Genomic DNA, 23159 nt, shown 5'->3' on the forward strand with positions numbered 1-23159 from the left:
ATGTACTCTGTGGTCATTCTTTTCGAAACTCATTCGAAAGGTAAAAAGTGTTCGAAAGTGCTGTCAAGTTGACAATAGTCGCACTCGCATTCGATTCTATTCGTTAGCTCGAATTTTCATGATACGGGCACTGCTCTCACAATCACAAACATATTGTATTAAATTATGTAAAGGAAATAGTGAATAGGTAAGTTCTTATAACTTTTTTCTGCGTGTTCCACTCTGCCCCAGTTGTGGAGTTTATCGTAACAATACAATCTTTACTTTTATAATTAGTATCCCCTTCTATACTCTTACAGAGTCTGACTGCTAGCATTTTTTTAGATTAGCAGACTTGGTCTGTAGGTGTACCTCCGTGTTACTGTCACCGTCGGAATGAATAAGTTTACGTTGCGTGTCAGCGGATACGTTTACGTTATCCGTATCCTTCGTATTTCACAGAGATGTGTTTTTCATACATACCCACATACATATGCTCATGACTGTTATCTCCAAAGGGGTAGTCAGAGGTTGGGAGTCCTCTTTAAAGTGATGCATATTTGGACTCGCCTTTTCGGGACTAGTACACAGCAAGAGTACGTTTTTAAATTCAATATTATCTGTTTTTAATCGTATCATTGACACACGTGTTAGCTACACTAGGGTTTGTCCCCGAGGACTCGTCAGACAGATTAGCGTCAGCAGTAGTTGATTTATGAAACAGGCATAGGAAACAGGTAATAAGTTACTCGAGAAGGCTCTTTCCGTGAACGGCAATCGTTCAACATAATTACATTACACATACATACATACATACATAGTTATTTTCTATACAAAACTTCTTTGTGAAAACATTTAAAAAATATATTTTCTGTCTCAATCCACCCAAAAAATTATACGTTTTTTTGTGAAAAGTCCCGAAAATGATGACTTTTTTGTTGATTTTATTGCGTAATCACGCCGCCTGTATGCGTCGCACGACATTAACCTGATTAAGCTCTGATTGACGCTACAGGTTGTTGATATTTCCAGGAAGTTTCCATTTTACATTTTCGTTTTGGCGTTAATTATTACCGTGGCTTTGTTTGGGCCAGTTACATCATACTCGTACAAGTCCGGCAGTTTTAAAGCATCCTGCTTGAAATGACAACATTGATATATCACACTTCTATCAAACTGTACTTTTCGGTAAAAAACTAGCTTTGAATTTATGCGAATAGTTAACTTACGAATATAGATATTTAGTGTTGTTCAAGGCCCATGTTGATGGGATTAAATAAAAACGTTAATGTTTTGAGCATAGTCCACATGCTTGCAGGATGAGGGCGGGATAACTGACCTGAAAGTTTTCATTATAATTTTATGAAGCTTTTTGTTTTGCGATGGAGTTCCGAAATAAAAATAAAGCTCACTCTAATAATGTGGCCTTTTTACATGGGTACATAAAAGAAACAACCCTTGTCTGAGGTTCAACTTCACAGACATTCAAATATTTACATCATTTTAATTTAATTTGCATAATTATGCATATTAAAAGTAAGTACTTCCCTTGTGATACTAATCTACACACAGATTTTTGTGCATTTTAAATATTTTACAATTCCACACTGAAGAACCTATAAGTCCTAAGTCCTAACAGCACAGCTTTTCCGGAAATCCGAAACTCTTACAAGAGTTAAGACTTAGAAGGTCTAGATCACTTAGAGCACACACGCCATTTGTTCCACCGCACATCCGAGCCGCCACGATGGCCGACCACTATAAATCCTCCATCTATATTCTTAGTTCTCACGTCCCAATTTGATTTTAGGTTTTAGTTTTACGTAAGATCTTACTTTACAATTTTATTTTAATTCTTTTTGCATGGATTATTTCGTTGATTTTAAATCTGTAAAATATTGTCTTGCTTTCGCTGTTATATACATAGATTAAAGTGCCTCAATGAGAAAACCTTTTATTCGTTTACAACCCCCTCAAGTAACTTAAATTTGAATTTAGCTGGTTGTTTTCCAAATATAAATAAATAAAGAACAATTAAATGGATTGCTTTCACGTCATTATGTCCTATTACGTTCACGTATTCTATAACCCGAGCATTATTTCTGGTATGGAAATCGCATGGAAGTGGCATACCCGAATAAACGTACCAGTCACACCCACTTTTTTTCTTAGCCTCTATGCAGGTAAAATGTGATGTTGGTTTACTTAATACATATAAATAAAATCTATTAAATACTTATAATCTCAATCTCTATCGAGATCACAACTAAGAATACGGTCCGTTAGCTTTCCGTTGAGAGCTCTACAAAACGGGGGTTCAAGCCTTCCAAGAGCCTTTTCACCCGTCCTTATTTAATACGATCTTATTGCCTTAGATTATAGATATAGTTTTCTATGCTATGTGCTCCGGCTAATAAGGACGATGAAAAGCAATTTATATTTTATAGCTGTTCCCGCGAGCTTCGCTTCGCCTTAAAAAGTTTTCCCGTGGGAATTCTGGGATAAAAAGTAGCCTATGTTCTTTCCCAGGGTCTAGACCGTATGTATACCAAATTTCATCCAAATCCGTTCTGTAGTTTTGGCGTGAAAGAGTAACAGACAGACAGACACAGTTACTTTAGCATTTATAATATTATATAATTTCTACGGGTGCATTTCTCTTTGATTAGCCATATGAATGGTACGTAATGAAATAGACTAATGGTTATTGCTGTTATTGCATTGATGTTGTGAAGGACACATTCAGCTAAAACAGAATAATCTCCTTTTCAATCTTTTCATACGGTAATGTTAAGACTGAATTACCTATTCAGTCATAAGGTCGTCTGAATAGAAATAAAAAATACATTGACCAAAAAGGGTAATGTGAAACTTAATAACTTAAGCAAGTTGAGTTGTGTATGGTTTCATGCTTTGATGCATTCGTTAAATACGCTATAATTACGTCGTTACATTAAATTGCCAGTAGAAAAGCCCTTTTTTATTCAATATATACTAATTTCTAAGTATATCCTAAACTCTAAGACAAGACCTCCAAAGAAGATTCGTCTCCGAAATAAACAGTTATTGTTAAAATATCGTCGAAGCGTCGCGACGCTTCCAAAACGTTTTGTTAAAGGAAAAAGAAAATAAATTCCTGTCAAAGTACTCGTACAACCAGGTTAATAGGTGAAGTTTTTCAACTTAATGCGACAATAAAATAAAAAGTTTTCCTACGAAAAAGCTCATTTTCGAATAAAATACCTGTACTTTATAATTTTCACCCCAGTGCCCCAGCTGAATGTTTATTAAACGGCTTTTAACGTTGAACAGAAAAAGGGAGGTGTTATACTTACAACTTTGGCATCTGTGTCTGTATTTCACTGGCCACTTATTACGTAGCATGGACATTATTGAATATATCATTTTTGTTGGGTCGATTGCTGTTACCAATAATATTATGTTTCATCAAAACTGTTGGCGAATGCATGAGAAAATGTGTGACTTATTTAAACACAAGAACAAATATACCTTGCATTAGGACTTCCACCAGACGAGTCTTAATTTCTCATCGCTTTCCATAATATTCCAATATCATTGTCGTTAATTGCTGCATCATATAGTTGACATTGTCGGTGAAATGGCCGCCACTGCCGCGGAGGTAGCAACACAAAAGAAGCTCATTATATCGCGTTTTTCTTTTCAGTTACGTTCAGAAATTCTTCTATTGCTTTTTATGTTGCAAATGTGCCCCTCATTAATTCTGCCATGAAATTTAGATTTTTTTTAGATATAATTATGTAAGTATATGTGATGATGATGAAATTAAATAATATAAATGCCTTCAGATGTCGACCAGAAATAGGTATGTGACGCTTCTCTACAACATACTATTTAACCCGGCATCCCCACAATATTTAAAAGAGCGTTTTCAGTTTCGGCACTGCTCACACGATCGCACACTTCGGTCTGCTCAGAACTTGCGACTGCTAGTTCCGCCGCATAAAACTGACTTCTATGGTGACTCCTTTACGACGAAATCAGTGGTTCTCTGGAATGCTCTTCCTGAAGAAATTAGACGTGCACCATCTGTGGCCTCTTTCAAAGAAAGGGTCAAATTGCACTACCTACAGTCACTGACTAACTAGTTGAATATAATATTATGTAATGTATGTATGATTATTTATGTAAGTATATTATAGGTATATATATATTATATATATAGTTATTAGATATTTATTTGTTTTATTTATTTAGTGTATGTACTGTTTAAGTAGTATATAAATATTTATGTATATACTTGCACCACAACTACCTCACAATCATTATAGACTCACTCACTTCCATCCAAAGGTTGTCTGGTAGAGATTGCTATAAGCAATAAGGCCGCCTCTTTGTACTGTTTTATTTTTAAGTTTTGTTATTTTTTGTTATTTTTGTTCTTGGTGCAAATAAAGTGTATTGTATTGTATTGTATTGTATTATTATGTGCCGATGAGGCTCTATGTTAGATTATTATCCCTACTAATCAGTAGCTAGTCAGAAGCCTGTAATCTTCCACTGCTGGAAATACGCCTCTTCTAACAAGCGCCACAAAACTCTGTCCTCGACCTTCCTCATCCATCCACTACCCACTAACATAGACATGGTTTATGTTGACCACACAGGTGGACTTACCCGCTGTTTTAACTACAATTTTAAATACGTTTACCACCCTTAATTGATAGAATTTCCCTGTATTTTTATCGGGCTTAATTAATAAGTCACTCCTTTCAAATTCATGCCATATTCACATGTTTAGTTGTAGATTGTGTTCGTTTGTGCATTCTAATTTGTTTATGGACTAAATTACTCTTTTGCACGATAATTTAACGCCTTACTGGGCCGATGACCTATTTATGACGTCATGCATAATCAGGTTACATTTTATGGGTGTGACAACAGTACAAAGTGGGGGACGCCCCGTTGTAGGAACGAATAACGCCGGGCCGTTATTATTCCGAGGTACAAATCATTATTTTGAAATGATGACTTTGATAGCTGTAGCATTAACAAACAACGGCGCAAAAAAGAAAAAATAATAATTCCTTGAGTTTATAATTTTTATTTCATATCGAAATCTTTTTTAAAATATCTTTGCAAAAGGTTATTACTATTTCGCGGAAAAAAATCATGACGTTTTTTAAACCTCAAACTAAGTAATAAAAAGGTCACTGATCCAAAGTGCTTCTATACAAAACGAAAAATGGTATTAGATACTGTGCTAAAATCAAGTAAATCATAATTGGTTCGGTCATCCGAAAATGCTGCCAAAATTTTCGACGGAACTCAGATATATTCCACTGAAATTTCATGAATGTACATTCGATAGATAAGCGACCCGCATTGAAACTAGGTGATAGTCATTTGCATGCAGTCTGTTTGCGGCTCAAAGTTACACAGGACATCAAAGTAAGTGGGGACTTGCGGGCACATAGTAGCTTATTGACGTCCAACCGAGTATGAAGCGAGGTATTAAATAGCATATATTATGTATGTATAGATATATTTATGCCATATAATAGCTACATAATATATAATAGATAGGGCTGCAAAGGCATTACATAGATTCGCGAAATGCCAAAACGTAAAGACTCACTAATATCAATAACAGCCCAGTGATACAATGATGAATACATTCGATGTTTCCGTATAATAGTGGTAGTGGTTGGTTGAGAAAGGTAGAGGGGACTTGGTGTGGTGCACGGTTAGAGAGGCCTATGTCCATATCCAACGGTAGACGATGATTGATTGATGATGATGATGTCGTACTAATCTACTAACTACTATTCTATTATATTCTGTCCAGGAGTGTTAGTGCCTGCACCTGACTTTCTCTAATGGAACTTTTGTGAATATCTGACGTAAACAAGATAATTTGCGAGTTACGATAGTCCGTAACCAATGTTTTTTCCGTGTACATTGCGACGATAAATTGAGTTATTATTTACCAATTTTAGCTAACCCTCTTTTAGGCGGCGGAACTTTGTTTTCCCACAAAACCATTTAACATCGTGCCGTATTATTCTAATGGAGGCAAGTTCCGATGTGGCTATAATGGGTTTTTGAACGTGGGGCTGTGGACATGCCATGGCCTTCTTTATGTAGAGTAGAGACATTCCACATCGTTTGTAAGGAAAGCAGCTATGAAAAAAGTCAGAGTGTGTATGCTAGAATTTGTTGCGTAGGTATTTGATAAACGTTCGAACTGTTACAATATCACTTTAGTAGGGATTGATTTATTAAATAAAACAGAATAAAATATGATCTACGACTAATAAACCTAAACTAAAATAGTACCTACCTACAAATATTAAAATACCTTAATAAATTGTCTGTGGTAGGTGGTAGGTAGGTAGTTCATCACTTTAGTTGAATTTAAATTATACAACGTATAGTGTGGTTTAGTGTACATTTATGTATTTACGCCAATTATGCTATTTGGGGCTACTTAAAACAAAATGACAAACTTCTTCAGGAAGACCATTCGTCTCTGAAAAGTCAATGGAAGACGTCCCATAGAGTCCGTATCGCTTTGGATTCTTTGATTTTTCCAGAATAGGATGCCACGTCTATAAATTCTTGCAAATTACGATGACTTGGCGGTAGTAAATTCTTCTTTAAGGCCTCTGATATCGCTGTTTTATGACTACTTTGCATAGCGTTTCTCTCGCATTACTAATCCGAAAGCGGAACATACCAAGTTAAAAACGATCAATGGCTGCGATAAAATAAAGTTGTGATGGTTTATTGAAAGATGGGTCTTTAGTTGCTTTATGACTTTGTTAAATGTGTGTTGAATGATTAAAGTTTATCTTGTTATATAAACACAGAAGCAGGGCACAAACAAGATGGCTTCATAATTTCTCCAAAGCAAGTCTACTAAAGCCTAAATGATACATCTTTTTTAGGGTTCCGTAGCCAAAATGGCAAAAACGGAACCCTTATAGTTTCGTCATGTCCGTCTGTCCGTCTGTCCGTCTGTCCGTCTGTCACAGCCGATTTACTCGGAAACTATAAGTACTACAGTGATGAAATTTGATGGGAATATGTGTTGTATGAACCGCTACAAAAATATGACACTAAATAGTAAAAAAAAGAATTGGGGGTGGGGCCCCCATACATGTAACTGAGGGATGAAATTTTTTTTTTCGATGTACATACCCGTGTGGGGTATCAATGGAAAGGTCTTTTAAAATGATATAAAGTTTTCTAAAAAACATTTTTCTTAAAGTGAACGGTTTTTGAGATATCAGCTCTCAAAGTCGTAAAAAGTATGTCCCCCCCCCCCTCTATTTTTATAACTACGGGGTATAAAATTCTAAAAAAAATAGAGGTGATGCATGCTAATTAACTCTTTCAACGATTTTTGGTTTGATCAAAGTATCTCTTATAGTTTTTGAGATAGGTTGATTTAACTGTAATTTTGTTGCTACGGAACCCTTTGTGCGCGAGCCCGACTCGCACTTGGCCGGTTTTTTAAATTACATTTATTGTTACTTTCTTTAAAAAAACACATTCTCGTACGATACCAAAGTTTTTTTGAGGAAGGCGTCAAACATATTTACTGCTGGCGCTCCAGATCTGCTACAGAGAAAGGATTAGCCTGCCAGATCAGCGTCAGCAACTTTGATGCAAATTTGACTGGCTTATCCAATCACAACATTGAAAAACCTTCAGAATCAGCGTAGAACTATACGGTTTTCTACCGACACGCTAAGACAACAACACGAACAAGTACTTATGACTAATTTATTTTTAATTATCTGCTTCTTTTCTTACATTTTGACCTCTACAACTGAGAGATACATACTACTACATACTGCCTCTGTGGTCTAGTGGTAGAAGCTTCGCTTCATGACCCAGAGGTCCCGGGTTCGATTCCCGGGTGGGACCATCAATTTGTGTTTTTAAATTGTGGTTCTAAGTTTGGTTAGGACACAGAAGGCTGATCACCTGATGTCCGAAACAGTGAAACGATCCATGCTGTCGGATGGGCATGTAAAGCAGTCGGTCCTGCGCCTAGCTCTCTCCAGTCGTGTCGGTCAATCCATCCCATTGGGCTATGAGAGTGATGGAACAGAGAGTGCTCCTGTGTACTGCGCACACACTTGGTCACTATAATCTACTCCTGCGTAGATGGCTGATCTCAAATGAGATTGGCCGCCGTGGTCGAAATTCGGCTAGGATGACATTATTATTATTATTATTTTTGATTCTGATTTTGTTCAGCTCAGCTATTTATACAAATAACTGGTATAATGAACCACACGGGCCTAAGCCAAGTGTAATTCATGGGGTATTTGTTGGGTCGGTTTGCAAAAATTTACGTACTATTCGGCAAGTATTGAGGACTGTAGCTTTTTGGAGGGATTTGTATGTGTAGGATGGGAGATCGAGCGTTTTTAATGATTTTTCTAATTGCTTAGGGATCACTCCTGTGGTGGAGAGCACTATAGGGACTATGGTAGCTGTCTTGAGTTGCCACATACGAATTACCTCATCTTTAAGGTCTGTGTATTTGGTAAGTTTTTCTGCTATTGTATTTTGTAAGTTATGAGTGTTTGGGATTGCAATGTCTATGATAAGAGCTGATTTGTTGACTTTATCTATTAATGTTATATCCGGTCTGTTGAAGTGAATGGTTCTATCTGTGAGGATGGCTCTGTCAAAATAAAGTTTGTGTGTGGAGTTCTCAATGACAACTTCCGGGGTATATTTGTAATACGGAGTGGGTGGTGAAGGTGCAAGGTTGTGTTTAATTGCCAGTTTTTGATGTATGATGTTTGCCACCTGGTCGTGCCGATGCTTGTAGTCGGTCTGAACTATTGCTTTGCAGGCACCAGTGATATGTTGGATGGTTTCAGGTAAGGCATTACATTTACGGCATCGGTCTATATGAGAGCCAGGGAGTTTCATAATGTGCTTCTGGTAATTTTTGGTCTCTATCACTTGATCTTGAATAGCAATTAGGAACCCTTCTGTCTCCGGGAACAGCTCACCTCGACGGAGCCACTCGTGCGACGCTTCTTTGTCGACGTTTGGTTGACTCAAGTCGTGGGGGTGTCTTCCATGCAATGACTTTCGATTCCACTCACTTATCTTTGTTTTATGGTCTGTTTGTGTTTCATTAAGCTGCTGGTTTCTGTCTTGTAAGTTTAATGGTGTAAATTTTGTATCTGTCTGTACTATAGCTTCGTGGATATTAGATGTTGTAGCTTTCGTGTGAAAGTAAGTTCTAAGTGATGTTATTTGTTTATTATGTAAATTGACTATATCAATTAGTCCACGGCCTCCTTCACTACGTGGTAGGGTCTGTCTTTGGACACAAGCTCTTGGGTGATGTTTTCTTTGTTTTGTCATGGATGTGTTTATAGTTCTCTGAAGGTTTTTAAGTTCAGTTTTGGTCCAAAAAATGATTCCGAAAGAATAAGTTAATATTGGTATTGCGTACGTATTTATTGCTTTTACTATATTTTTAGCGTTAAGTTGAGTTTTTAATATTGCATTAAGACGATGTTTAAACTGTTGAGTAAGTTTGGCTTTTGTTTCTTTGTATTGAATTTGCTTAGCTTGGTTATATCCTAAATATTTGTAGGTTTCAGATTCAGTTATTGGTTCTATTGTATTTCCGGATTGTGTTTGATATTGGTGTGGGTGAGTTTTGCCTGCTTTAACAGAATTTATTTTACATTTGTCTATTCCAAATTCCATGTGTATGTCTTGTGATAGTTTGTCTGTAAGTTCAGCTAAATGGTCTAGTTCACTTTCAGAAGAGGCATATAGTTTTATGTCATCCATATAAAGAAGGTGGTTTATTTTTACATTTTGATCATTATTAGGTGTATTATTGTCAGGGTGCCTATTAGAAAGTCGGAATCCAGATTGGGACGAGTTCAAGAGGTTTGAAAGTGGGTTTACTGCAAGACAAAACCACATTGGACTCAGTGCATCTCCTTGAAATATGCCCCTTTGAACTTTAATAAGGTCTGTCAGTCTGTCATTAAGTTTTAGTTGTGTAGTCCATTTGTTCATCGTAATTTCAAAAAGTTAATTATTTGTGGGTTTAATTTATATATTTCCAAGATTTGTAAGAGCCATGAATGTGGAACAGAGTCGTATGCTTTTTTATAATCAATGTACATAGTATGCAAGTCTTTTTTCTTTTGTTTAACTAATTTTAGAATAACTGAATCTATCACAAGTTGTTCTTTGCATCCCTGACTGAATTTTCTACACCCTTTTTGTTGTTCAGTTAAAATTTTATTGCTTTCACAGTGTATATAAATTAATTGGGTAATGCAGGATGTAATTATTTTGTAAATAGTTTGTAAGCATGTAATGGGTCTATATTTTGCTGGGTTTTTAGTATCACTACTATCCTTAGGTATCATGTATGTAATCCCTTCTGTAACGTAGTTGGGCATATTCTGTGGATTTTTTATGAAGTTATTGATGAAATTGTACATGAACGGATGTAAATATGTAAATTTTTTATACCAGTAATTATGAATTTTGTCAGTCCCAGGAGCTTTCCAGTTATGTAGAGATCTTAGGACATCTTGATACGTCTCCAACGGAATATGATCAAATTCCATCTGAATGGTTTCCGAATATCTTAGTTCCTCCTCTTTGATCCACTCGGCGTCTGCATTGTGTTCTTTTGGATCTGCCCATATCTGAGACCAAAACTCCTGTAACTCTTCAGGTGGAGGTGTTTCTATGGTTTGGTTAGTGGTGTTGTTTGTAGAGGATTTTATAAGATTACGGTAGAACAGTTTTTCGTTGTTAAAGAATTGATTATTTTGTGTTTTGCGAAGTGAGCAGGCTGTATATCGTTTCAATCTACTAGCTACTACGGTGAGTTTTTGTTTCAGGGTGTCTAAAAAGTGTGTGAGTTCGGAGTTTTGAGGTTCGTGGGTTGAATGTACCTTATATTCTTCCAGGGTCTTTTTTACAGTTTTCGTTAGTTTTTTACTTCTATTTCCATTAATATACTGTGTCAATCTGCTTATTTTAGATCTTAGGTCATCTACTTTTCGCTCAAGTCTAATCTGCCATCTTGGTTTTGAATTATATCTATTGGTGCTTTGGTTTTCTGGTGTCGGCGGGGTATGGTCAAGTTTAGCTCCATTCATTTTAGCTGCGGTCCATGCTGCACAGTATATCGTGGTTTGTAAAGAATGAAATTCAGTATTGGCATTAACATTAGCAGGCAGGATCTTTTTATCTATGTATTCCACTAACATTGCTAGTTTTCTGGATGGTTTTTGGCGGGGAATGTATGGTCTATTAGTAGGTGCAATGTTTGTAAAATAGTCTAAAGCATTTTGAAATGTTTCTTCAATCTGTTGGCTTTTCTCTGAATCTAGATACTCAATTTGTTTAGGTGGTACTGATATGTCTGTAAGGCAGTCCGTTTGGATTTGAGAAATAAAATCGGGTCTGTTCTCTAATTCTAATGGTGTGTTTGTATCAGCTAAATTCGAGGCTATTTCTAATTCTGAAGCAATCTCTGTTCGTATTTGGGCGAGTCTATCATAATCTATAAGTTTATTGTTCATTATGATTCTCCTCTGATCCGAAATTCGCTGCTCTGATAGGTGTGATAGCTCTGGGAACCTGCTTGTAATGGCTTGATGTAATTGAGGTCTGTATGCTGTTGAGTTCGTTTCCATTTCTGTTATTCTAAAGTAACAACGCATTATTTCCTCGTTGTATTCAGAAGTCCACCTTATTCGTTGTGATTGTGATTGAGTATGCTGGGTACTTTGCAGACGAGCACCTTCAATTCCTGTTTCTATATTTTCTAGCTCCGTAGCAGCCTCTTTTTTTATTTCTTCTATTTCGTCTAGGGTTAATAGGTTGCTCCTTATGATGGCCCTACGCTGATCTCCTATTCTTTGCCGTGATACCTGCATGTGAGGGAATTTTTCCAGAAACTTGGTGTGTAGTGGTGGAAGATATACTTTTAAGTCTGTCTCCATTGCGGTAAGTTGATAGAAGGTACGCAGTATGAATTTATTCATGTCTTTGGTCCATTTCCTGCGTGTACACTTGCTGCGAGTAGTGGGCACAGAATCTGAGACTGTAGAAGCCTCCTGCGCAACATCTACAGGCAGTATGCTGAAGGATGAAGAAAGTGTTGGGGAAGAGCGGTATGATGGATTTGTGGCTGAAGATGAATAGGGTGAGTATGGGTCCGATTCCTGGTCTGATTGTTCGGCTGTAACATATTGTTCGACGGGAGCCCGCCTGCTCAGCTCCGCGTCGCCAATGGTTCGCATGCTGTCACATCCAGCACTGGCTCCAGATGCGCCCCGGCGTCCTCCGGGAAGCGACCTTAAATTATATCTCCTAGTAGTACTGGTCCAAGTCCTAGTTCTCGTATCTGGCGCAGCACTATTGACAGTGGACTGGGTCTCTCCTATTGGTGTTGATGATCTGCTGGTTGATCGCGTCACTCTCATAAGCGGTACGTTGCCCCCCCCAGAGTACGAGGGGCAGCCCGAGCCTCGTGGCCCGGGGCGGGATTGACCAGCGCTGTTGACGCTGGGACCCGCCTGGGGTAGCTTCGTCTCTCGTTCCGCTACCATGATGATGATGACTATGGCTCCGTTAGCCGCTGGTAAGTATATGTCGATAAACGACGCCAGCGTCCGCCCCTCACGTGGCACTGATGGTCGTGCCGGACGTGGAGTTAGATTTGTGAGGGGCTTATTATTATTATTATTATCATTACTACATACTACTTTGACTACGAATAAATTTATGTTTTGTTTATGTAAAGGCCTCTATCAGCGGGTCCATGTGAGACACTTGCCCCATTTTCTTCATACTCGGTTAGATCATAACCAGGGATAAGTGGTTGACTTTTGACACATGTGTCAAGAATTTAATATGGAGATGACGTATTATTTTATATCTCTAGTCCATCCATCCAAAGGTTGTCTGGAACAGATCGCTATAAGCGATAAGACCGCCTTTTGTACCCTAGTTAAGTGTCTATGTAAAATTGTTAATCATTTCTTGGTGTACAAATAAATAAAGAGTACTCTATCTATCTATTTATCATTGATGAACCAATCCCTGGTTATAAGTTAACCGAGTATGGCAAAATTGGTCAAATCAATTTTTTTGCTGTCAGATTTTACTTCATAATTCCAACCATCCTGCTGTCACCCTATACTCACTTCCCCATTTCCCCACGTCGTGACGCTCTGGTGGCGGGTGAGGCGGCGGCCAGGCTCTTATCAAATGTGCCCAGATAGACTACCATTTTTTTATTTTTTTTAAGATTTTATTATCACTCCACAGACTTTATGTCCGTGCCTTTTTGAGAGATCAATAATTGTGAGAGTTTGGTTGTTTTTTATCTTCATCTTTTAAATACTCACTACTCAATGTGGAAGCTTATTATAAATATATATATATATATATATAATATATATCTTTTATATATATATTATTATTAATAAAATATTATTGTTTTTTTTTGCACTCCTGGAGGAAAATCTACACAGACACCTGGGAAGGGGACCCAGGTAGTGTCGGCCTAGATAGACTACTATTGTCATAATGTACTCACCTCTCCCTCTCTCCACAGAATGACGGTGTGGAGGCTGGCCGGCGGGTGAGGCAGCGATGAGCGCGCCCGAGCCGGCGGTGCTGGAGGCGCTGCGCGGGGGCGGGGGGGGCGCCGCCGCCTGGCCCGGCCCGCGCACCGCCAAGATCTATGTGGCTTCTGTGTATAATGGTGAGCTGAGTTTTGTTTCACTTGGAACTAATGTTGTGTGACCATTAGTGATGTGCACTCCCTGAGGTATGTGTGGCGAGGTGGGGGCGAGGTTGCCACGAGCGTGACAGAGTCAGAGACGTGACAGTGCGCAGCAGCTGACTCTGCCCCCCGTCTTGAAGCGCGCATACCTGAAGGAGTGCATAAGTAGAATAGCAGTCAGGCTTATCTTGGACATACCGCGTGTTACTGGTATAATTATTGTAACACTTTATAAATTAACTTCACAAACTTTGGGGACGTTACTGGATGACGATTCCCTGCGTGTGGCGCTGCGCCTCGGCTGTGATATCTGTGAGCCACACTCGTGCGTTTGTGGAGCGACGGTGGACCGACTAGGCCGACATGGCCTTCATTGTGTTCGCAGCGCGGGGAGGCTCTCTCGGCATCAAGCGATTAATGACATCGTCCGTAGAGCTCTCGTCACGGCTGGCGTTCCAGTGGTTTTAGAACCGCCGGGTTTATGCCGTAGTGACGGGAAGTGCCCGGACGGTCTCACTTTGATTCCGTGGGAGCGGGGCCGGTCCGTGCTATGGGATGCGACGTGCGTTTGTACATTTGCCCCATCCCATGTAGGCCTAACCACAGTAACCGCTGGTTCCGCTGCAGAGGCAGCTGCAAGGCAGAAGTGCATTAAGTATGGGCAGTTGATGGCTACCTACATCTTTGTCCCGTTAGCGTTGGAGACTGTGGGGGTCTGGGGTGAACGGGGAAGGGACTTTGTTAGGGCGATCGGTCGTCGCTTGAGGAGTTGGGGCTATGACAACCGCTCTGGGGAATACCTGATGCACAGGATCTCCTTGGCTGTGCAGCGAGGTAATGCCGCTAGCATCATGGGCACATTTTCGTCGGTTATGTCTCGGGGCGGTTTATTGACTTAGTAGGTACTAGCTTAGTTATTTTTATTTTGCCTGTTAGTTTTAGTTTTACTTCACAAATGTATGACAGGACTTGTGAATATATAGAAGATGCGAAAGAAGTATGTCAGGATTGTGACACGTGGAGGTCCACTTTCCTATCTAGGAGACAGGCGTGAGTATGTATGAATTTTCGCACCATACCCTCATTATGTCTACCTTACCTGCATCATACTTATGAACTCACCTGAAAATTTTCACGAAGCAACAACATTCCCAATTATAACTGAAAAGATTGCAAACATGTTTTCTCTAGAAAAGATCTAGACGCATAAAGAGTGCACGTGTAACCTTTGACTGATTCAGGTAAGTTGTTTCTTGTGTCGTGAATGTTGTAAGTAATATTGTAACATCAAACGCTTTCCATTAACTAGAAGTTACTGTCTTTTTTCTACAGATCAGAACATTTTTCGTTTCATATACATATACATGGATATATTCTAATTCCACAAGTTACCTAGTACTTAGTTAATAGTTTGTAAAGTCATAAGTTTACCTATCATAATTAAATTCATAAGTATACAGGGTATTGCTAAAGTAATTAGTATAATAAGCTAAAAGAGGATGGCTTAGGGGGTCAAACTTAATCCTCTGTGTAAACTATTATTCGTTTTGACTGAGGAATCCAATTTTAATACATAAAACTATTTTACTACGTGGCTATTAGTCCACGTACTCCACGTAATATACGCGTTGCTATAATTAGTCCTAACAATGAGAGAGTAGTTTGTAAAAATTGACGTTCATCACAAAATTTTATATTTTTACGATGAATAAAAATATTTAACTTTGTCTTTGACAATGATCCATCACCTCTGATATAATCGGAAATGTGCTAGATAAATTCGCAGTACTCGTTTGTTATAAAAAATAGACTGTACTGAATATCATTATAGTGGAAATAATCGTGACTATATTTTGCAGATTTCCGCGAGGAGCGGCGCCAGATCCTGGAGCTGGTGGGGCCGGAGCTGCAGGCCACGTACGATGACCGCTACATCGAGGTACGTACCACAGTAGAACCTTATCGAAGGTAACAACAGGCTTTCAAACATCCTAATGAAACTGAGTTACAGACCAACTATAAAAAAGTTATGGCAATGAAGAGTGCGATTTGGCAAATACTTTTTATCATAATTTAAATACATTTAGATAAGTTTTAAAATAAAGTAGCGATTGATAATGGCTTTTTGACGGTCTTTAAATAAATATAATAAATCGATGAAATACGGCCTTTAAAAATTTGTTGGGATGCACTTCCGTTTTCAAGACTTTATAGTTTTACTCGTAGTGACAATAAAAAAATGAGAAGTGCATTAAAATCTGTCCATCCGTTCAAAAATATTCAGACATTAATATAACGGCCCATAACACTCCTCACTTATTTATTTCCCTGACGTTGAACAAAATTGTTCGTAGCACTGTCGTAGCCAATTTCGTAGCATTGTCGTAGCAAAGTGCTACGAGCAGCGTCGTCTGGATAACTTATAAACCACAAGGTTATTTTGTGCAGCATAAACCTACATTCGTTAGGTAGGTTTAACCAAACCGGAGTGAAATAACTTTGAAGTGCCAATGTCTGTATATCAGTTTATTTCACTTTATGTCCGATGCTTTATAACACTTTATTTTATGTTTTGGTTCTTCACGTGTAAACAAATCAATCCTGTGAGCCATTTTCACGAATGTTTGTGTTTACTAAAAACTTCAAAAGGAAATAGAAGCTTAGACAACTTACTAGTCTAGTTTCAATTCAAAACTATAACCGTTTTGAATTAAATTCGAGTCTTTCCTCTGAAATTAAAAAAATAAAAACATCAAAAACCATATTAAAACAAGAAACAAGGATTTCACATTTATAATATTAGGATATGGATTGCCGTGCTTTCATTACATTTTCCCAAGAACATAGTAACAGCTTCAAACTTCCGCCTATTACCCTAGTCACGTAAAGAGGGTGGTTCGTAAACTACGTACATTGCCATAAATACAACCTTGTCATACTGCCATGCAACTGTGCAAAGAATACAAACTGAGTCACAATGTTAGCTTTTATAACCTGGAATGAAAATACAAAGTTAATATGTTTTTTAATGTGTACCTGGTTAGCTAGTATACTGACTTTAGTAGGTAACAACGAGTAGTAGCTAGTAACTAGACTATTACATTTCATGAACCCACTATTAAATATTTCATGAAGTCAGCAGTTGTATAAGTAATTCAGAGAAAATCCATTATAATTATAAATATAGATGCTATTGGTATATTTCAAACCTTGTTTGAAACAACCTCCCAAGTACTTTCAGAAAATAATAGCAAAAATAAAACCAGCCAAGTGCGAGTCAGACTCAAAATCAAAGGGTTCTATTTTATTTAATTAAATTTACACCATTGGAAAAAAGGGTGTTATCACAGACTACTTAGAGATACTACGTATGATGTTTAGCAGTGCACATTGTTAAACTATTTTGTTAGATACATGTAGATAGGCATTTCAAATGTATATGAGAGAGAGCCTCCCTTATCCGAACGGAGAGTAGTTTGTAAAAATTGACGTTCATCAGAAAATTTTATATTTTTACGATGAATAAAAAAATTTGAGTTTGAGTTTGTATATTATTGTGTCATCCGGCCTGTGGACACTTCTTCGACACTTTGAGGCTTTAGTGCCAATTTCTCCACTGTCGGTTATCTAACCGACAGGGATTGATTCATAAATTAAACGTCATCTCCATATAAAATTCATGACAGATGTGTGAAAAGTGAACCAGTACTCCCTGGTTATGCTCTAACCAAGAATGGAAAAATTGGCACTTAAGGTTTGAAAGCTTCGTTTATTATAACCTTAACTAGACATTCAATATCAATAATTCTAAAGCTCATAATATGTTGCCTCGTTCAGGTTTTAACTCCTGTTGATATATTTTGTGTACGGAACCCTACAAAACAACAATAGAAAAGCAGCCGGGCAAATACAGCGAGCAATATTGCAGCGCACATACTTTTACTTTGACACGGAATCTGGTGCAAACACAAAGGATCAAGTTACAACTTTGTCGCATTAGGGGCTTACGTGCTCCCTGCAATTACAACTGTTTGTGAACAAACTTTCTGGATCCGGCGGCTTTTTGTGCAAAGGAAATATTCTGTAGTCTGCACTACGAGAGCAGATCATTCAGAAAACTGATCTCTATTTGTGACATGATGATAGTAATTTATAATAATTATGTAGTAGGTTAATAATTGAATATTTAATTGTATTCAATTACTCTTTATGGTAAGTGGGTATCTACGATCATTAACTGTGCATAACTAGTAAATAATTTAAATTAGTAAATATTCTCCATGCGTCTTATAAATCTGTAAATTACTTATTTGATACTTCGGGGATTACAGTCGTGAGCATATACTGTATGTATGTATGTATTATTTGATGATTGATTTAAAATCTCCTAAGGAAAAAAAACCGACTCCTAAATTTATATTAAAAGTTCCTCTGACCTGACTACTTGGTCGTTAAAATGAGCTCGTGAAGTCGTGGCTCAGGGACAGTTTAGACACTTTTATGCTCAACTTATGCCTTCATATTCATATTCATTTATTATTGCAACTACATATATTGACATGTCCTCTGCATTATGCCATAAAGTTCTGTGCTGTTTTGAAATGAAATGGAACTAAAACGTTACCATCCATTTCCAACTAGTTCAAAGTTGCGCGAGACCCGATATGCCACTGCAAACATTTACTGTTTTAGTCGTATGTAAAACGAAGTTTGTAGTCGGTGATTTATAATGATGTACATACTATTATGGTGTAGCGGTTAGTCAGCTAGATCGCTATATAAGTCACGGTTTCGATACTCGGGCCAGGTGTTTAAATATTGTTATTTGTACTCGGGTCTATGTAGTGTTATATCTCTAACACGCCTTCCAAACGTGGAGATAATGGCAATGACCTCTTGTCATGTAGGAGGCTCATATCGTATAGTATTTATTAAGTGGTGTGTGTTATGTACTATGAACCTATATTGAAACATGGGTCTGCCCGGAATAGTGTTAAAATATTGGGATCATTCAATTGGGTTTATTGTGCTTTTATATTTTTAACCTTTTATTCTCGCTCGTTCTAATTTAGTATGAGACTAAATTTACTAGCTAGTAAACTATTAAGAGGGAAGGTATGTTAAAACATAAACCAAATTCTCTCAAATAGGATGAAAGTGGTAAGTTTGCGGTTGCCAGTACCTTACGGAGCGTTATTCTGTATTCAAATGCGATTATGCGGTTCAGGTTCTGGTCAGACATTAATAAACTGTATCTTAAATTATATGTTTTGCTTGCTGTGGGAAAATATGTGCACCTCCATTATTAGTGTTTTATATACCTATTGGGTATGAAGATGATAAAATTAAAACTCTGAAGGACCAAATCGAGACACTTACTATAGAGCTGAGAACTGCACACGAGGAAATAAGCTCATTAAATTTAGAAAACACAGACCTAAAAAATAATATAGAAAAATTAAAAAAAGATAATGAAATTATGAAAAAGGTGACTAACAGTCTTAAAAATGATATCACAACCCCGAAGAAAAGAAAAGGCAATAAGGCAAATAACATCTCAGATGGCTCACTGAACAAGTCAAATTCCTGTTTTACAGGAAAAAAATGTAGTGACAATAGTCAGTCACCGTCACCAGCGGTAAATCACAACTCACCCAATCAAAATAAGGAAACACTAACCTCAAAACTTGATGCGCAGACACAAACAAAGTCACAAGAACCGGAACAAAGCTTACCATCACAAATACCTAAAGGCTCAAAACCCTCAACCCGACAGCAGAAGTATCAATCGAAAAATAAACAGAATGTTTTGATTAAATCAGCCAATAAGACCAATCATATATTGGAAATAAGTGAGGAAAAATTAGGACCGACGTTCAAGATTTGCCACAACCTGAATACTAATGCAGGAATCAGGGAACTGTTTAAAGATATCGCGGAAAACACTAAACACCTGACTAGAAATGATTTTTGCGTAGTAATGATTGGAGAAGACGATTTTAAAAAAACAAACGATTATTTTGAACTAGTCCTCTTAATAAGAAATGCTACAAAGCAAATTGAGAACACTAATATCCTAATATGCCTCCCGACATATAAATATAATGGGTATAAAACTATGTACAATTGGAGAGTAGAGACCTTCAATAATCTACTGTACTTAGATGTATCCACACATAAGCATGTTTTTTTGATGGACACTAATAAAAATATAAAATATAACTACAATATGTTTTTACAACAAGGACATGTAAATGACGTAGGCATGAACGTAGTATTTGATGACATTAAATACGCATTAAATGACATTATGAACATAAATAATAATTTTGACAATTCTACAACAGACCACATAAATGACCCCGACTTTTTTCGTCAATAATTCAAATAAATCTAATTCTTTTGTACATGATAGCATATCTATATTTCATCAAAATATAGCTGGACTTATAAATAAGTCCGATCTATTAATTGTTCATCTTGAAAATCTTAACACTGCAGGAATTGATGTAGACGTTATATGTGCTACTGAATCTTTTGTGCAATTAGGCCAAGAAAAGATGATAAATATTCCAAATTTCCAACTTGCAGCGAACTTCTCACGTAGCGATGAAAGAAGAGGAGGCACCTGCATTTTCGTTAAAAACTATCACCAATATAAAGAAATTAAAGACGTAGCAAAATTATCTGTTTCAGGTGTTATAGAGCTTTGCGCAATAGAGCTCGTAGAACATAGTATAATAATTATATGTGCCTATAGAATACCTAAATCGAAAGAAAAAAAGAAATATTTAGGGATATTTTATGAAAAATTAGACTGTGTATTGAATAAGTTATGTAAGAAATCAAATAAAAAAATCATCCTTTGTGGAGATTTTAATATTGATAGATTGCAAAATAATAATGAGTCTAGACTTTTTCAAAATACCCTCTTGGAGTATGATCTAAAACTAGAGATCAACGAACCTACCCGGCTATCAAGCGGAACGTGTATCGATAACTATGCACATAACATTCGTAGGGGCTGTAAAGCCCAAGTACTAGACTATGGGTTATCGGACCACACAGCACAACTGCTATCTATTCCTGTTAAAAAATATACGAAAATGAAATACTGGTTCGTCAAAAAAAGGGATTTCAGTGAAGAAAATCTTAAACTCTTTAACAAACACATAAAAAAAATGACATTTTCAGAGATGTATTCTCTAAATGAACCAGAGGCAGTATACAGTTCATTCTTAGAGACATTTTTGTTGATTTTTAATCTTTGCTTCCCATTTAAAATCATCAAAATATATACAAAAAAGAAGCAGAGATGGATTTCAAAGGGCATACGCAAATGTAGCAGGCGACAAAGAGAACTTCTTTGGAACTACAGAACACAACCAACTGAAAGTAATAAAATAAAATTAAAATCTTATTCACAAAGATATAGAAGGGTTATTAAGCTCACACAAAAAGCCCAAAATAATCACTACATCCAAATTGCACAAAACAAGTCTAAAGCAACATGGAAAGTCATAAATAGTACTTCAAACTTTCCCAAAGAGGAAATAAAACAGATAAAATTAGATCACAATTTACTTACTGACCCAAAGGATATAGCCAATGCTTTTAATAATTATTTTATTGACCAAGTTAAATGCTCTCAAACAAAACCAGCAACACCTAACATACAAAAGGCATTCATTACCCAATCTATATTTATGAACCCAGTAAGCTCTGATGCTATAATAAAGATTATCAAAGATTTAAAAAACACGAATAGCGTTGGCTATGATGAGATCTCTACTAATGTACTTAAATACGTAGCAGAAACAGTAGCTCCCCACTTAGCATACGTAATTAACGTATGCGTTAGTTACGGAATATATCCGGATAAACTTAAACCAGTGACTGTACTTCCTATATTTAAAAAAGACAACAGAGAAGAAATGCAGTTTTATAGACCTATAGCACTAATATCAGTAATTTCCAAGGTATTTGAAAAATATATTTATAATTCTTTGACATCATTTTTTGACAAGCACAATATTATTATAGACGAGCAAAAGGGGTTTCGAAAAAATATGACTATAAATTTAGCAATTTTTGAATTCTTAAGTAAAGTAATGACATGTATAGATGAAAAAACTCCCGTATGTGCCATATACATGGACTTGACTAAAGCCTTTGACTACGTAAATCATAATATATTAATTAGTAAACTGAAATCATACGGTATCAGGGGCAACCTTATTGAACTCATAAAGTCATACTTAAGCAATAGGAAACAATGTACACAAATAACCAAAATGTGTCCTAAAACTAAAATGGAAATAAAATACCTTTCGGATAATAGAGAAATACTACATGGAGTTCCTCAGGGCAGTGTACTGGGCCCACTGTTATTCCTGACTTATATTAATGACCTTCCTAAACATGTTTCCAATCCCATGATCCTTTTCGCAGATGATAGCACTGTCATAATAGAATGCACAGATAAACTCAGCTATGAGGAGACAATAAATAAGAACCTGTCAGAAATTATAAACTGGTTAGATGACAATAGCTTGGTAGCTAATCTCGGTAAGACTAAATTGATGATGTTTCATCAGAGAAAAACCATTCCTGATGTTACAATAACTTACAACAACCAGCCCGTAAATGAAACACGAGTAACTAAATTTCTAGGTCTTAATATAGACAACCAACTAACGTGGAACGATCATGCGAATGATCTTTGTTCAAAGCTCAGTAAACACTCATATATGCTTTTCAGACTGAGAGGTATTGTTAATATGGATACACTTATAATAGCCTATCATGCATATGTGGCATCCACACTTCGTTATGGGATAATTTTTTGGGGCAACTGCACTAAAAAAGATACAATATTTAAAGCGCAAAAAAGAATTATCAGATCAATGTGTGGTCTTAAAACGACACACAGCTGTAAGCCGTACTTTAAAAAAAATGAAATATTAACTCTTACAAGTCTTTATATCTACGAAGTCGCATTATTTGTAAAAACAAATCCTAATCTCTTCATCAAAGCAGCAGATGTACATCACTCCAGTAGAATCCGTTCGATCCATAGGAATAGGATATGTATCCAAAGCTCAAAGACTGCTTTAATGAATAAAAGTGTTTTCTGCATGTCACCACTTATCTATAACAAAATACCGAACAGTATTAGAGATTTAGACCTAAAATTATTTAAAAGAAAATTATTTAAATTATTGACTGATAAATGCTATTATACGATAACAGAATTTTTTGGAGATACTACAATATAGGTAACGAATGAGATTGACAATGGACTACTCGGTTACAAATTATTTACTTTATGACATTGACTTTTCTAATTACTTACAATCTATTTATTTACTCACCTTAGCTATTA

The 23159-nt window shown here is 36.7% G+C and overlaps 1 protein-coding gene across 1 annotated transcript in view; it reads left to right on the forward strand.

Moving 5' to 3' along the window:
• The window catches only part of LOC105381728 (protein qui-1), a 123127-nt gene that overhangs the window by 26127 nt on the left and 73841 nt on the right, over nt 1–23159 (forward strand). Inside the window, exons 2-3 of the mRNA XM_048628841.1 lie at nt 13604–13753; nt 15634–15713. Of these exons, the coding sequence (XP_048484798.1) occupies nt 13642–13753; nt 15634–15713 (192 nt within the window). The 5' untranslated portion in view covers nt 13604–13641. The remainder of the gene's footprint in view (nt 1–13603; nt 13754–15633; nt 15714–23159) is intronic.

The sequence above is a fragment of the Plutella xylostella genome, chromosome 22, assembly GCF_932276165.1.
Source record: "Plutella xylostella chromosome 22, ilPluXylo3.1, whole genome shotgun sequence".
Taxonomy (NCBI): Eukaryota; Metazoa; Arthropoda; class Insecta; order Lepidoptera; family Plutellidae; genus Plutella; species Plutella xylostella.